This window comes from Colossoma macropomum, unplaced genomic scaffold (genome assembly GCF_904425465.1).
Source record: "Colossoma macropomum unplaced genomic scaffold, Colossoma_macropomum, whole genome shotgun sequence".
NCBI classification, from domain to species: domain Eukaryota; kingdom Metazoa; phylum Chordata; class Actinopteri; order Characiformes; family Serrasalmidae; genus Colossoma; species Colossoma macropomum.
In genome coordinates this window covers 43,683,063-43,699,324 of record NW_023494793.1, presented here as the reverse complement: position 1 = coordinate 43,699,324, position 16,262 = coordinate 43,683,063, and the positions used below count along the sequence as shown (strand labels likewise).

Sequence of the window (16,262 nt, the reverse complement as noted above, 5' to 3'; positions counted from 1 at the left end):
GTTTGTGTACATATGTAAGTATAAAATATTGATCATATATGCATAACATATGGATCATACATACACGTCTGATACATGGTTGAACGCATCCCAGTACAGTTATAACTGTTACTGCTTTATGCGTTTGCTTTTCAACACTAAATTGGTTCAGGATGTCAGGAAACAATATTTTCATTAATGTAATGTTTTAATGCTTTTACTGCATAGCTTAGATAGAAATGTGTGTTTTGTAGCTACACTAATGTTCACTTCACTAGTATGTATGTGGAAGAAACAAAGATGCATAAAACCTTATTATGCAACGTGAAGCATATAAGAGTAATATATGCCTTCCATATATGAACAATGTTTTCTATCATATATTGTTAAATATGTTACATATATATTTGTAAATGTTGATAAGTGGCTGAAATATATGTCCCAATTTCAAATAAGTTGGCATATATGTCATACATATGTCCTTATTTGACTGATATACGTTGGATATTAGGGAAATCCATATATGCTAATATACCTAATACATTTGAAATCCATACATTGCCATATATCAGATTTCTGATTTACTTACCGAGCTGTTCACAGTGGTGGTGATAGGAACCAGACGTCCACCTCTAAAAGCTCCCTCACAGAAAGTTACTACATGAAATGGTTATGAATTCACTGCCTGATGACTGAGACACTGTTTTATGATAGTTTAGAGAGCTTAAACTCATTCATGGTGGAGGGATACATGCAGGGCGCTGTGAGGCAAAATAGTCCCCAAAGAAAACTTATTATTTCAGATTTTCCACTATTTTCCATCATCAACATTCCATATAAACTCAGAAGACTCGTGTAGGTTCACTGGTGGTTCTGGATAGTAAATAAAATGTCTATATCTGTGTTGTAGTCATGGCGACCCCTGGTTCCATCACCACCACTGTAAAGACATCTGAATCATTTCACACCAAACCACTGTGAATCACTCTGTGAGTGATGGACTACTCTGGTGCACTGGCTGCCCAGAACAGCCTGTCTGAGGTTACTAACTTTCTCTTGTAATTAAACCATAATCAATCAGTTGATCAATCAGAAACAGCCCTGCTCTTGAGCACCTGCCAAAAATATATTTTTGTTTATTTATAACCTGCTTTTGAAGCACTTTGAGCTTGTTATAAATACAATGTATTATAATCATTCTTATAAAATTTTATTATTCATTATTATTAATGGATTTGGCTCTTGATTGGCTGTTCTGTATTTGCCTCATACCAAAAAAGCTGCCTGGGCTGAAACACTCCTTATAACTTCTGTTTCAGTGGGCGGGGCTAAAGTGCCGTAGGCCGACCATGTTGATATATGTAAATGACATTACAAAAACAGGCTGTTATTGCAGCTGAGTTTCCATATATGGACTATATTAATAGTGATAGTAATAATATATTATTATTTTCCTGTTCTGCAAAATAGTGGACGTCAATTACAGCATCATTTTTTGTAGAAATTGAACGATAAAATGTATTTTCAGAGTTTTAATTTGGCTCTTTCACTGAAAATCCGTTTGTAGGGAGGTGATGTGTAGCTCTGGTTGGACGGCAGACGGTCCTGTAGAATCATTTCTCACTTCAGCGCAGGATCATGAGCTAAATTAGAAAGCAGGAAAGCTCAGATGTGTCGTTAGAGCAGATAAGCCGTATGTTTTGTGAAATGAATTATCTCTTAATTACACGCTCCATTCATACTTCTGCTGTGGAAGCACAGTTTAAGGCTCGTTTTTGCATCCACAGTTCTGGTGCCCTTTAAAAAAGCCTGCAGTTAGTGATAAAATCTTACTCTGAAGACTCAGCCTAAGATGTGACGTGTGTTATCTGCAGCAGAAGCAGGAAATGTACAAACCGCAAGAGCTTCAGTTTTCAGTTTGTTTCCTTCTTACAGGAACAGCAGTCTTACTCACAGTCAAAAAAAAATCTTCACCAACTGTCTGAGCATCTCCGGCCTCAGGAAGTGGCGTTAAAGGGCCTAAACCTACATTTTTATTTTTCACTTATGTGGTTTTATGCAACAAAAACAGTCATAATTCATTACTACATGACCATTTTACACCCTCCAACCCTTATCCTTGTTTTTGTTACTACGCCTTTAATATATACCAATATATGTAAATGAGCTCTGTTCTGATTGGCTGCCCTGTACTGTGCCTCATTCGAAAAGCAGTCCTGGCTGAAACACTCCTTATAAGTTAGGTATGAATGGGCGGGGCTAAACCGCTGTAGGGTGAACATGCGGATGTATTCACATGAGGTAGTTTAAGTGACATCACAAAAACTACGAATTCAAAAAAGGTGTTTTTTTTAAGCTTAATTTCCAAAAATGGACTAGTTTTGAAATGTTAATGTTTAGATACATAAACCTCTTTTACTTCCAACAAAAACAAGGAAAGGTCAGGTTTCTATGATATGGGCCCTTTAAATAAGGCTTACAATAGCCTCATTTAGCCAATGGCCTATTACAGGGGTTATCAAAGTCTGGCCCCGGGGCCTAGTGGTGGCCTGTGGTCAGATTTTAATCGGCCCGTATCTTCTGTTTTAGAGTGTTATAAGTTGGCTGTCAGCCAGTACGCTGCAGTTCCTCCTCTCACCTGATGGGGGCAGCAGTGCTGTAAGATCACAGTGTAACACTGCACTGCGGTAACAATGTTAGCTAAAGTTTAAGAGCCTTCCTTCTGTCACTGACCTGCAGCTTCATTTACTGACCACATTTAGTCCAGACTGCAGCCTTAAAGCTCAACTAACACTGAGAGCCACAGATTTAGATGGAAATTTAAACTTTTTGATCAAGAGCCGCAGAAAACAAGCCTCATATTTCAAAAGACTGTAATGGATTTAACATCAACAGACATGAAACACACAACATCACAGTAAATATTCAGGAGAGAAACTAAAGCAGCTGCAGCTCAGAGTCTCACAGCACCGATGTCACATCAGAGCAGATTCAGCAGGACAGTGAATATTAACCCTTTAAGGAGGAACAATAACGGCTGATTATGCCATTTAATCTGATCTTCTCGTTTAATAAAGTGATTTCTGAATGCAGCCGCTGCATTTATTTGATATGTAAAGAACATCATCTAACAAAGAGTTATATTTTTGCTCCTGAGTGGTGAAACCGTCTAAGCGTTGGCCCTATCATGAGGAGAGCTGATGTAACAGACCTGGCAGTTAGTGTTCTCCTGCAAGCGTGTTGAGCTCCAACGATGCTGTGTTAGCAGCAGTTCGAAAAGATGCGGTGGAGCTTCGCAGGACTCGTAGGAAGCCTGTGTTTGTCTTAACCCTCCTTGTGCTGGTGGTATCGTGTGATTGAGGGACTCTTATGTAGTGGGTGCTTAAGAGCAGCAGCACTGCTGTGTCTGATCCACTCAGACCAGTGCAACACACACTAACACACCACCACCACATCAGTGTTACTGCAGTGCTGAGAATGATCCACCACCCAAATAGTACCTGCTCTGTGAGGGTCCGTGGGGGTCCTGACCACTGAAGAACAGGGTAAAAGGGGGCTAACAAAGTATCAGAGAAACAGATGGACTACAGTCTGTAACTGTAGAACTACAAAGTGCACCTATATAGTAAGTGGAGCTGATAAAATGGACAATGAGCGTAGAAACAAGGAGGGGATCATAATGTTATGCCTGATCGGTGTGTATATATATATATATATATATATATATATATATATTTAACACTCAAATAGGATACACTCAATACTTGAGTCACATTATTACTCTAAAACAATTTAGTAAGTACTGACTGATCCAAATTGCTCTGAATAAGCATCCCAACAATAAAAGCAGCCTTGTGCATCTTTTATACAGTGATAGGAAACACAGTAGCTCTCAGAAAGCTCCAGTTCTATGTGCAGATACGTTTCACTCCGATTAGCATGAACTTGTAACTCCTCTGGTGGCAGTTTTCACACTTTCAAGAAGTCACTGCCAAATTCATAGAATAGATCACACCCTGGCCTACAACATTAACACTACCAACATTCACATCTTGAAAAATGTTCCTTTATTGTACATTTAGCCTTTACATACAAGCAACGTTCAGCGTTTGTAAAAACCAATCCAAAAAATGAAAAAATAAATTCGAGTATGTTTCATGGTCGTAACTCGGCCACAAAACAGAAAAGTTTTTACAGTAAAATATTGCAGCAATACTTGGTCAAAACATTTCTCAATGTACAGTTCTTCTCCTCTCTTGTACAAACGAACAGCCTACACATTTACAAGCCCTCACTGTGAAGAACAGAGCACTATGAGTTAGTTTCACAAAGCAGGTCGTCTGCCAGCTTCAGCCCAAAGTCAAGCCTGTCCAACAGGAGCAGCGCTCAGGAGCGTGCCTGTTGGTCAGTCCTCATTAGGGCGGGGCATCGTTCAATACCTTGACTTTGATACTGGGCAACAAACGATTAAAACAATTATGTACAAAAACGCTATGTATTTCTACAATAAAAAAAAATTACAATTATGGCACAAACTATTTTGTATAAATCTAAAGTTCTATATTTTTAGCACTGTTTTTTTCTTTATTTATCCAGTTTCAGTTTATCCAGTTGGTGCTTTTTTAAGGATTTGCACAACAGACCGTACAGTATGTAACACAGACAGCCAATCAGCAGTCTAGATTTTGAAACATGCGTGCTTATTGGCTCACTGATGCTGAAAAGACTGACTGCTTAGGTTTTGAAATATCCTCGTCAATGACCAGGAATGTTTCAAAGCTCAGTGGTCATTCAGGACTAGGGAGGTGCGTTCTGACCAACGGTACTAGAGCGCCAGTTAACAGTGGGGAACAAAACAGTAAGTTTTTCACCTGATATTAGCATACCATGCTAAACGGGTGCTCTGGTGCTAACAGGTAAAAAAAATAGCATTAATAGAAATTTAGTAGCTGAAAAATTAATTATTTAACCAGAAAAGTTTCCTGAAGAAAATCAGAGCGGTTGAGTGGCTTAAGCAATTCCCAGGTGGTTGCTAGGGTATCGCCAAGCGGTTACTATGGTATTGTACATGTTTGCTAGGGTGTTGCTATGGTATCCCAGCTGGATGCGAGGGTGTTAGGTGGTTGCTAAGGTATTCTAGGTGGTTGTAAGGGTGTTGCAGGTGGTTGCTAGGATATTGCTAGGTGGTTGCAATGTTATCCAAAGTGACTGCTAGATTGTTGACTATAAAATTATATTTGGTTGCTAGGTGGTTGCTATTACATCCCAGCTAGTTACTAGGGTGTTTCTAGGTGGTTGCTGTGGTATACCAGGTTTTTGCTAGCTGTTGGATATGGTATTACAGGTGGTTGCTAGGGTGTTAGGTGGATGCTAAAGTATTCTAAGCGTTTGCAAGGGTGTTGCTAGGTGGTAAGTGTGGTGTTCCAGGTGGTTGCTAGGATATTGTTGGGTGGTTGCAATGTTATCCAAAGTGATTGCTAAGTTGTTGTCTATGGTATTATATTTGGTTGCTAGGTGGTTGCTATTACATCCCAGCTGGTTGCTAGGGTGTTTCTAGGTGGTTGCTAAGGTATTCAAAGTGGTTGCAAGGGTGTTGCTACTTGGTGCAGTGTGTGGTGTTGCAGATGGTTGCTAGGATATTGTTGGGTGGTTGCAATGTTATCCCAAAGTGGTTGCTGGATGTTGGCTACGGTTTTATATTTAGTTGCAAGTGAGTTGCTAGGTGGTTGCTATTATATCCCAGGTAGGCTAGGCTTGCTAGGTCATTGCTATGGTACCATAAGCTGGGTGCACAAATGCTTGCCTCCCATTCATTCCTAAGGGAAAAAAACAGATGTCTGATCAAAAAGCTGTACACAAGCACTCCACTCTGATCGGTGTCCACACCTCGAAAACCGCAAGACAAGTTAGCAGAAAAAAAGGAAAACAATATAAATGCAATATTAAAAGAATATAAAAAGAATATTAACACCAAAAATAGCCAAGGGACACCTTTTGGTCACTGCAGCCTAGAATAAGTTAATGTGCTAACGCTAGCGCTACTGCTAACTGGTGGGCTTCTAAACAGGGTCTTTTCTCCTCAGTGGGTGATGTTAGCTTCTTGAGGTAACACTGAGACACGAGAACTATCTTTTTTCATTGTTTTTAGTTGTAAACACACAAAAAACTTCAAGCGTTCTTCTCTAAAGGCAGTGGTTCTGTTCAGATCCACTGCCTTTATTCAATTTCACGCTTAAATAGTTCTTCGCACTGTTCTCCAGATTAATGGAGAATGTGTTGTATACGGTTCTATATAGCACCATTCTATTGTTACGATGTCAAACTCATATACACACCTAAAAAGATGGTTCTTCAAGGGTTCTTTAGCAAAGAAAATGGTGCTACATAGAATTATGAACACTCAAAGAACCCTTTTCATGATTGCACCGTGAAAGGGCTCTTCAGACTGATGGAGAATATGTTGTATATGGTTCTATGTACCAAAAAAGGGTTCTCATATTGTTACAGGCTAGACATCACAACAATAGAAGAACATTTTTGGTGCTACATAGAACCATTTTCAATTCTACATCAATCTGAAGAACCATTTAATGATGCATAATCACGCAAAGGGTCCGTTGAGGGTTCATGGTTCTATATAGAACCATTTTCTTCACTGAAGAACCCTTCAATACCATCATTTTTAAGAGTGTACAACAGCACACTCAACACAACAGCAGTGCATTTTCGAAGAGGTTCTGTAAAGAATCATGCACCATTTCACCATGTGAAGAACCATTTAAGCTGGAAATGGTTCTATAACCATTGCCTTTACTAAAGAACCCTTGAAGAACCATCTTTTTAAAGTGTGTGGCTAACAGCAGCTAAAGTAGTTAGCCTAGCTACACAGCCCCTGATTCTCACGTCATTAGCAATGTGCTCATGTTAAGGCTCTCGTGGTTTGTAGTAGCAAAGTACTCACTTATTCATAAATACAAGCAGAACTGCTTATATTTACAGCCCAGTAAAGCTTCTTGCTGTAAAGAGTTTCTCTGAGTGGTCTGTGTATTTTCTCCTTGACTGTCCGTGATGCAGCACAGTGAATATGCAAATAGTGACTGTACTCGAATACTGACACGGTTAACTGACAGTTCCAGTACCTGTCGGTAGCAGAAAAGTACTGAATTTCGATACCCAGCCCTGATCACCACTTTGGACAGCCTCTCTAATCTGATATGGTCATTTCTCTCAGCTCTGGATCTCTCCTGCTACAGCAGTCCATCAGTCCTGGTCCTGGACAAGCCCTGTCCTGCTTATCGTTGCTGTCATAAAAACTACAGAATCAGTAGTTTTACAGGAAAAGGAAATGGTAATGTAAGTCAATGTAATGAGAATTTCATTTTGGACCATTTCTATTGGCCCATTCATCATGAAATGTGTACAGAATGTAAGTAGCAGATGGGTGGTTCTGCGATCGGGGTGCCATTTGTGTCCCACTGACATCACAGTTACAAATATGCAAGTGAAGTAAAGGTAAAAGACGTTTTAAACACGTCGCGTTTCAGATACATACTTTGAGATATAATCGTTAAAATACTTCAAAAATCATATTATTCTCATATGAATGTGTGAATCCATTCAACAACTCCCTTTTTCACGACTCGTCCGTTAAGAAAAAGCACATTTTAGTCCCTCAGCATTCACTCAACCGTGTGATCTGAACACATTCACCCCTACGAGAGTCACATATTCAACAGGAGGCTTCATGGTGTGAATTCCCTGAGCATCATGGGAGGAAGAGAAGTACATTCTCATTCTTTTTTCAATGGTATCGTGATTTTGACTGGTGGGGTCACTTTGAAAGGTCAACACTGTTACCCAAATTATAGACTGAAGGTAAATTATTAACTACAAAACAATACATTTTAAGTTCATTATTAAAATGCCCCTAATCTCATCATATCATTAGCAGGGGTGCTCGTTAACCACATTTCGTGTATTTGCTAATTTTATGCTAAATACTCTGTTGTTGTCAACCCTGTTACTGTCAACTCTGTTACTGTTAACCCTGTTACTGTCAATTCTGTTACTGTCAAACCTGTTACTGTCAATTACATTAGTCAACCCTATTACTGTCAATTCTGTTACTGTCAACCCTGTTACCATCAATTCTGTTAGTCAACCCTGTTACTGTCAATTCTGTTACTGTCAAACCTGTTACTGTCAATTACATTAGTCAACCCTATTACTGTCAATTCTGTTACTATCAACCCTGTTACCATCAATTCTGTTACTGTCAACTCTGTTACTGGCAGTCCTGTTATTGTCAATCCTGTTACTGTCAACCCTGTTACCATCAACTCTGTTACTGTCAACTCTAGTACTGTCGATCCTGTAACTGTCAACCCCATTACTGTCAACACTGTTACTGTCAATTCTGTTAGTCAACCCTGTTACTGTCAATTCTGTTACTATCAATCCTGTTACTGTCAACCCTGTTACCATCAATTCTGTTACTGTCAACTCTGTTACTGTCAGTCCTATTATTGTCAACCCTGTTACTGTCAATTCTGTTACTGTCAATCCTGTAACTGTCAACCCTGTTAGTCAACTCTGTTACTGTCAATTCTGTTACTATTAGTCCTGTTACTGTCAATTACATTAGTCAACCCTATTACTGTCAATTCTGTTACTATCAACCCTGTTACCATCAATTCTGTTACTGTCAACTCTGTTACTGGCAGTCCTGTTATTGTCAATCCTGTTACTGTCAACCCTGTTACCATCAACTCTGTTACTGTCAACTCTAGTACTGTCGATCCTGTAACTGTCAACCCCGTTACTGTCAACACTGTTACTGTCAATTCTGTTAGTCAACCCTGTTACTGTCAATTCTGTTACTATCAATCCTGTTACTGTCAATCCTGTAACTGTCAACCCTGTTACTTTCAATTCTGTTACTGCCAACCCTGTTACTGTCAATCCCTCTTACAGTCAGTCCTGTTACTGTCATTCCTGTTACTCAACTCTGTTACTGTCACATTTGTTACTGTAAACCCTGTTACTGTCAATTCTGTTACTGTCAATTTTGTTACTGTAAACCCTGTTACTCAACCCCGTTACTGTCAATCCTCTAACTGTCAACCCTTACTGTCAACCCTGTTACTCAACCCCGTTACTGTCGATCCTCTAACTGTCAACCCTTACCCTTTTCCTTTTGTTCCTGAGATGAATTTAGACATTCTGTGGAAGTTAAAATGCTAATTTTCTTAGTTTCAGTGTTGAAAACTGAGAAAAGCTGAAGTGTAATTAGCTTTACTTTAATAATGAGGGCTAAATGGCACCCCGATTGTGGAATCACCCAGCTGGAGTTTACAAATCGTGTAAAGGTAATGTTAAAAAAACAAGTAAAACAATTATGAGGTTTAGAGGTTTTCACGACAGCAACAATTTTAGTGTTTTCCTGAGCCAGGGTTGAGCGATATTTTCTTTGTTCTTTTCAAAATCACAGATAAGTCATTTTCAAAGATCTATAATAGATGAGCGATATTATTGTTCATATTGCAAAAAAACCTATTAAAATAAATAAATACATAAATATGTATATGTAGTCTGACTCATTTGTACTTGGTGCTTTTACCAAACCCTCCTGACTCGTATACAGTTTCTTTTACGTTGTTAAACTCCCACGCAGTTCAGACATTAAGCAATTAAGCCGCAAATTTGCATATCTCCACAAAAAAATAATATCGCTAGTCAAAACTGTTGACATCATAACGATAATATTGTCAAATCGCCCAACCCTAAACTCATCATCTAATTAACTAACCCTCACGGAGCTGAAGTGTTAGAGCAGGAAAACACTGAGCAAGGCAGGAGAAATCCAGGACCGAGATTCACAAAACTGTCTTTAAAAATATCTTTTAAATGTGTTTTTTTCAGACTTAAGAAAATGATTAAAATAATAATCAAGGGGAATTCCACCAATTTTGCAAAATTCCTGCATAATTAAAGGTTTAAGATGTAAACAACGTCGTTCAGAGTGGTTTGGTGTGAAACGCTCTGTTCTAGATAAACTTACCGAGTCAGAACTGTTCACAGTGGTGGTGATCGGAACCAGACGTCCACCTCTAAAAGCTCCCTTACAGAAAGTTCCTACATGAAATGGTTATGAATTCACTGCCTGATGTCTGAGACGCTGTTTTATGATGGTTTTATTATTAGATTACAGCATAAAACATTTTTTATTCTGGTGGTGTATGCAGGGTGTTGTGAGGCAAAATAGTCCCCAAAGAAAACTTATTATTTCAGATTTTCCACTATTTCCCATCATCAACATTCCATATAATCTCAGAAGACTCGTGTAGGTTCACTGGTGGTTCTGGATAGTAAATAAAATGTCTATATTTGTGTTGTAGTCATGGCGACCCCGGTTCCTATCACCACCACTGTAAAGACATCTGAACCATTTCACACCAAACCACTCTGAATGACAGATAATTCAGTGATGGAGTTAAATGTCTGCAGACTTTTAGTTTTTTTTTCCCAGTAACTGCATCGAACAACACGGTCAGAGTTTGTCTGGAGATCTTTCCTGAGGTTTTTCTTCAGAAAGCTTTCATGAATCCGGCTCCAGGATGGAGTAGCGGTGAGCTGGATGAGACAGTGGCTTCGTATCTCTCAGAGGGGATCAGTGCACGTCCATGTCTCCGTTTGAGCCCTGCGAGAGGCGCTTCTTGTCAGCATCTCCTCCGGCCACGTTCTCCTTGCTCTCCTCGTCCTGCTCACTGTTTTTCTGCCAGAGCCGCAGTCCCGGGTCTTTCTGCGTGGGGATCCTGAAGCTGGAGTGAAATGCTCCAACAGATGGACGCTTCTCTGGACATCACAAACAAAAGGAGAACAAGATTTTAAGAAACTGTCATAGAAATGTCTATTAAAAAAGTGCATATACACCGATCAGGCGTTACATTCTGACCACCTCCTTGTTTCTACGCTCATTGTCCATTTTATCAGCTCCACTTACTATATAGGGTCACTTTGTAGTTCTACAGTTACAGACTGTAGTCCATCTGTTTCTCTGATACTTTATTAGCCCCCTTTTACCCTGTTCTTCAGTGGTCAGGACCCCCATGGACCCTCACAGAGCAGGTACTATGTGGGTGGTGGGTCATTTTCTATATCATTATGATATATATATGTATATATATGTTCTCTAAAGTGGTGAGACCTGGCTTGTGACTGGCTAAATCCATTCCATTGTCACACAATGTAGCTTCTAGGCAACAAACATATTTCTGCAGATTCTCAAAAACAGTTGATACTGAATATTAAAAAAGAGGTTTAAATATGCCCACTAAGAGACAGTACGACCAAGTACATGCTTTTTATTGACTTACTCAAACTCTTCCCTTTACTGTTAACGCTATCATTGTCTTTAAATATGTTTACTGTTATTGCAAAGTGAGGAAAATGAATTTGTTGCCCTGAGGCAACATCGTGCAAAAGAGGGTTAACCACACTGGGAGACACCTTGTCCTAACAGCAAGCGACGCAAGCAAGCCAATACACTCCCAATACACTCCCATTATCGTAAATAAATATATATAAAATGCTATTTATTTTTTGTCAGGATGCATTATAAGGATGCATAGCTACTTAGTAATTTAGCAGATACTACCAAGCTGCCCAACACCAGGGTGGCTTAATGCTATTTTAAAGTACCAGTATGTAAACTGTGAATTCATCACCATAGCTGTGTGCAATATAATCAATACTTTATATGCAATATTCTGTGTGCAATACGTGTAAAATATCCTTACAGTGTAAAGATTTCTTGCTTTTTATTTAGAATGTTTATATTCTTAATTTTGTGATGGACAGAGTTTATATATTTTATCTTTAGTATTATATATTGTCTACATGGAAATACGTAATTACCTGTGATCATGTTAAGTAATCAATAAGGTTAATACCTTGTTTATTAATTCTCTTCTTGATACTTTTTCTTGAGTGCTTTGCTCTCCCTTTGCTGCTGTAGCACTGTGAATTGCCCCGGTTGTGGGACTAATAAAGGATTATCATATCCTTAAGATTAAAAAAAAACTACGATTTTTCGTTAATATTGAAAGAAGTATCATTAATTCAAAAACACATTAAAATATTGTGAGTGTGCGCTGCTGCGAGTCGCCCTGTAGAGCCTGAAATTATCATTTAAAAGTCAGAGGCGTTGAGTTTTTCACACCACGTCGTATGTCTTTACATATTAACGTAACACAGACTCAAAAAGAAGGTCCGGCTCGATGTTTCGGCCTCAAATGATTTCAAAATCAACATTAATACTGATGAAGATGTGAGGACAGTAGTAGATAATTCACTATCATCCTCAGAAGACGCTCCTTCACCAAGTTTAGACTGAGTTCTCTTTAAATTCTCTTTTAATTGTCAGATTCATTCCATTCTTTCATTCAACCCAGGTTACTAAACGTACTTCTGCATGTTGCATGCAATTATGCATTTCCACCAGAGAGGTCTCCAAATCCTCAAATGTTACATAATGCAGATTTAACTATGCCATTTAGACGTTAACAGTGAGTGCGTTTACATGCACTTAGTAATCCGATAACTGCAGAAAATCAGATTTTGTCAGTAATCCAATCAACGTGTTTTCATGCTCTTGAGTAATCAGATAATGAGGAAACTCCAGGTCGACATGAGACAGGCAGTAATCGGATTTCTGCTTTGCAACCAGCCAATAAACTCACTTAAGAAGACGCGTCGTAAACGTAACATAAAACTCAAACTTCATGCCTCGTTTTTTTTCACCTGAGTCACTTCACCTGAAAATATGAACATACATCATCTAGAAGATGAAGAATATTTAAATCCTTCATTTCGTCAAGCATGTGTTCGGTTTCAGTCGCTCCAAAAGTGTTTTGCTGCGTCTCGCGGCGACGCTGCTCGCTTATTTCCGGTGCCACCGTCAGTTTTCGCACATGCTGAGAAAATCCGAAAGAAATCAGAGTCAGAGTACTGAGCTAAAATCCAGCCTCTTTATCAGATTTCTTAATCAGACTGTGCCGTTTACACAACCATTCAAATGATCAGATAACTGCAGAAGTCTGATTATGATCGGATTATTGAGCTCATGTAAACTCACTCAGTGAGGATAAAACGTAACCCATTACACAATCTCAGTGTCCCAAAGCCGCAGCTGCACAGCTCCGTCAGTCTAGCAGCTTTTTTCTCACAGATCTGTGGTTTGTTTACGCGCTCAGCGTTTCCAGTGTGGACATCCTGAAGGCTCTGCGATGTGATATGATACTACATTTGAAAGCTCGCTTGCTGTTAGGACATGGTGTGAGAGAGGAAGGACAACAGCTGGACAGCACAAAATTCAGGAGAAAAACTGGGAGGAAGAAAAAAAATGTCACTGTGAATGGTGAGGTCACAGATTTACACCGCCAGAAGACACATGAAACCCAGTGAGGTATTACCCATGATGCTTTGTGGTTCAGTAATAGGGCATATTGAGGTTTGAGCTAAAGTAAGAACGCCCACACAGCATCACAGTGAGTGAGCGGAGTGAACGCTGCAGGGAGTTTCTCTAGACTAACCTTCCATCTCTAACCACAGAGACAGAAACTCAGGTCTGTGTTCAGTGTCCCACATACTGCACACCAGTCTGCACGTCACCACACACTCGAACACCATCCTCACACCTACCTCCCGGTCCGATGGGGTGCATCAGCCGATTCATCTGAACGTTCCAGTGTTTGACGTTAGTGCTAGCCTGTCGAAGCTTCCTCTGGGCAGCCTGTCAGGATCAATCAATTAAAACAATCAATCAAAAACAAATCACCACATCTTACAGCACCTCCCCTTTGTTGCCCCCCTTTGCTGCAGTAACAGCCTCTGCTCCTCTAGGAAGGCTTTATTGTGGCCACTCCGTCACCACAACGGCAAGTGTTCTCATTAACGTAAAGTTTTCAATAAACATCATGCTTTTTAGTACTGAAGCGTGCTTGTTAACCCTTTAGACCCCAACAGGACATTCTTGTGGACAATTTTCTGTGTTAGAGGCGTTGAAACATTTTTTTATTATAAAACAGTTTAAAAAAGCCTGTTATTAAAGGAGAGTCCAGCCCCTTTAATATGAAAACAAAACTAAGTTATAGAAAACAACAAACACCTTTTAATTCAGGACTGAAGACGAACGAGCGCTGAAACTGTAGTAGCCATTGTATGAGTAGTATTGAATATATAGAATAAAAATGAGAGTAAACTTAGTTCTCTTAGCTATTCAAACATACACAACCACTACACATAATCGTTAGCCTGTCCACAAACACCCCCCCACACACACACACATTTACACACATGCAGACACATACACACACACACACACCTATACACACACATGCAGACACACACACACTCACACACACACACACACACACATTTACACACATGCAGACACACACACACACACACACACACACACACACACATTTACACACATGCAGACACACACACACACACACACCTATACACACACATGCAGACACACACACACACACACCTATACACACATGCAGACACACACACACACACACACATGCAGACACACACACACACACACCTATACACACACATGCAGACACACACACACACACACACACACACACACACACACACATGCAGACACACACACACACACACCTATACACACACATGCAGACACACACACACACACACATTTACACACATGCAGACACACACACACACACACACCCATACACACACACACACACACATTTACACCCATACACACATCAAAGAATGGCCTTGTAAATATTTATCTTCTATGAACTCTGTATTTTGTATTGCCTTTTGTAAGAATGTTGAATGTTGAATATGTACACACACTTTCTTTTTTAATCAATTGCTGCTGTTGTTGTTGCTGCTGTTACTGTTTATTTTGTCTGGACAGAGACGCTGTCCTATGCAGACCTGGACCTATAACCGATAAACTATGGAGAATTATTTAATTTTACTGGGGTGGTCCTGTTTTTAACCAGCGTAACATTTCTAGCCTGTACGGTACCGGTTTAGCGGCCCGGGAGACTCACAGACCAATCACATGCGTTGTAGAGGTCACACGTGACGCTACTCAGCCGATCAGATCTGTGCATTACGATGAGCACTGAGATTCGAGTGAGTGACGCACACAGAGGGGAGGGACGAGGCGAGAAACAGCAGTCAGAGAAGAAAGTGAGTCAGGTTATTTCACATGACTCTAAAAAGAGAAAACTGACTATAAATGTTGAAATATTGCTGAACTGTACTTTATTTGGTTTGACATTCAGTTGTTGACTGTATAAGATGTTGATATACCTACTAGGCTACTTCAGTAAACAGTATATGGCACTGAATCATAATGCAAGTTAGACATTATGATGTTCTGGACTTTTGCTTGAGGAAGTTTTCTCTAACTGGACCTTATTGAAATTTAATTAAAGACCACCGCTCTGCATCCTCCTTCTTAGTAGAAGACCTCATACATTCATGAAATAGGTATTATTTATAAAAGTACTACAGGTCCTCCAGGGGTGGTTTAAAAAATTAATAATAAAAAAATGAGAATGCTTAGAAATAAAGAACAGGGATATGAAACAAGCTGAATACAACAACTAATGAAGTTCTTCTTCTTTATTATAATATATAATTTTATACCTAACTACAAAAGCACATTTTACAAAGATTTTAAAAGATTTGCCTCTTGAATTTTTGCATCATCGCTGCTGTGTAGCGGAGCTGACTGCTCTGTCTCCGAACCCGTTAAACAGCACACTTTTAAACGCTGTAAGTCTCGTCTTTAAGCGCTGCAAGATTGTAAAAAGATGTGTTTAAACAGAGCTGAGCGATGTGGTAAATTTTCACATCGCGATACTTCAAGACATGTTTATGATACACAATATATCGCGTGTATCTTCAAAATGGTAACTTTACAGGAGAAGGAAAAAAACTACTCTACTTTTAATGTAAGTCAATGGAACCAGACTTTTTTCCAAGTCATTTTGGGTCGTTTCTTTGGTCCATTCATCATGAAATTTACATACAGTGTAAAGGGCAACAGGTATTTTCAAATTATGTCAAAAATCTGGAAAACATCAAAAATGGAGATACAAGGTTTTCTTTCAACAAGCGATATGTTGCAATAGGCAAAGTAGTGCCGCATTTCAAAAATCCTATTAAAAACAATTAATTCAATCACTTGTATTGTAATACAATTACTTGTATTACTT

General features: G+C 39.3%; 1 protein-coding gene across 1 annotated transcript in view; it reads right to left on the bottom strand.

The window, feature by feature from the left end:
* Nucleotides 1-10,349: 10,349 nt before the first annotated feature.
* def6a (DEF6 guanine nucleotide exchange factor a) overlaps nt 10,350-16,262 on the bottom strand; it is a 40,877-nt gene continuing 34,964 nt past the window's right edge. Inside the window, exons 10-11 of the mRNA XM_036579625.1 lie at nt 13,681-13,771; nt 10,350-10,833 (exon numbers count right to left, since the gene is read on the bottom strand). Of these exons, the coding sequence (XP_036435518.1) occupies nt 10,649-10,833; nt 13,681-13,771 (276 nt within the window). The 3' untranslated portion in view covers nt 10,350-10,648. The remainder of the gene's footprint in view (nt 10,834-13,680; nt 13,772-16,262) is intronic.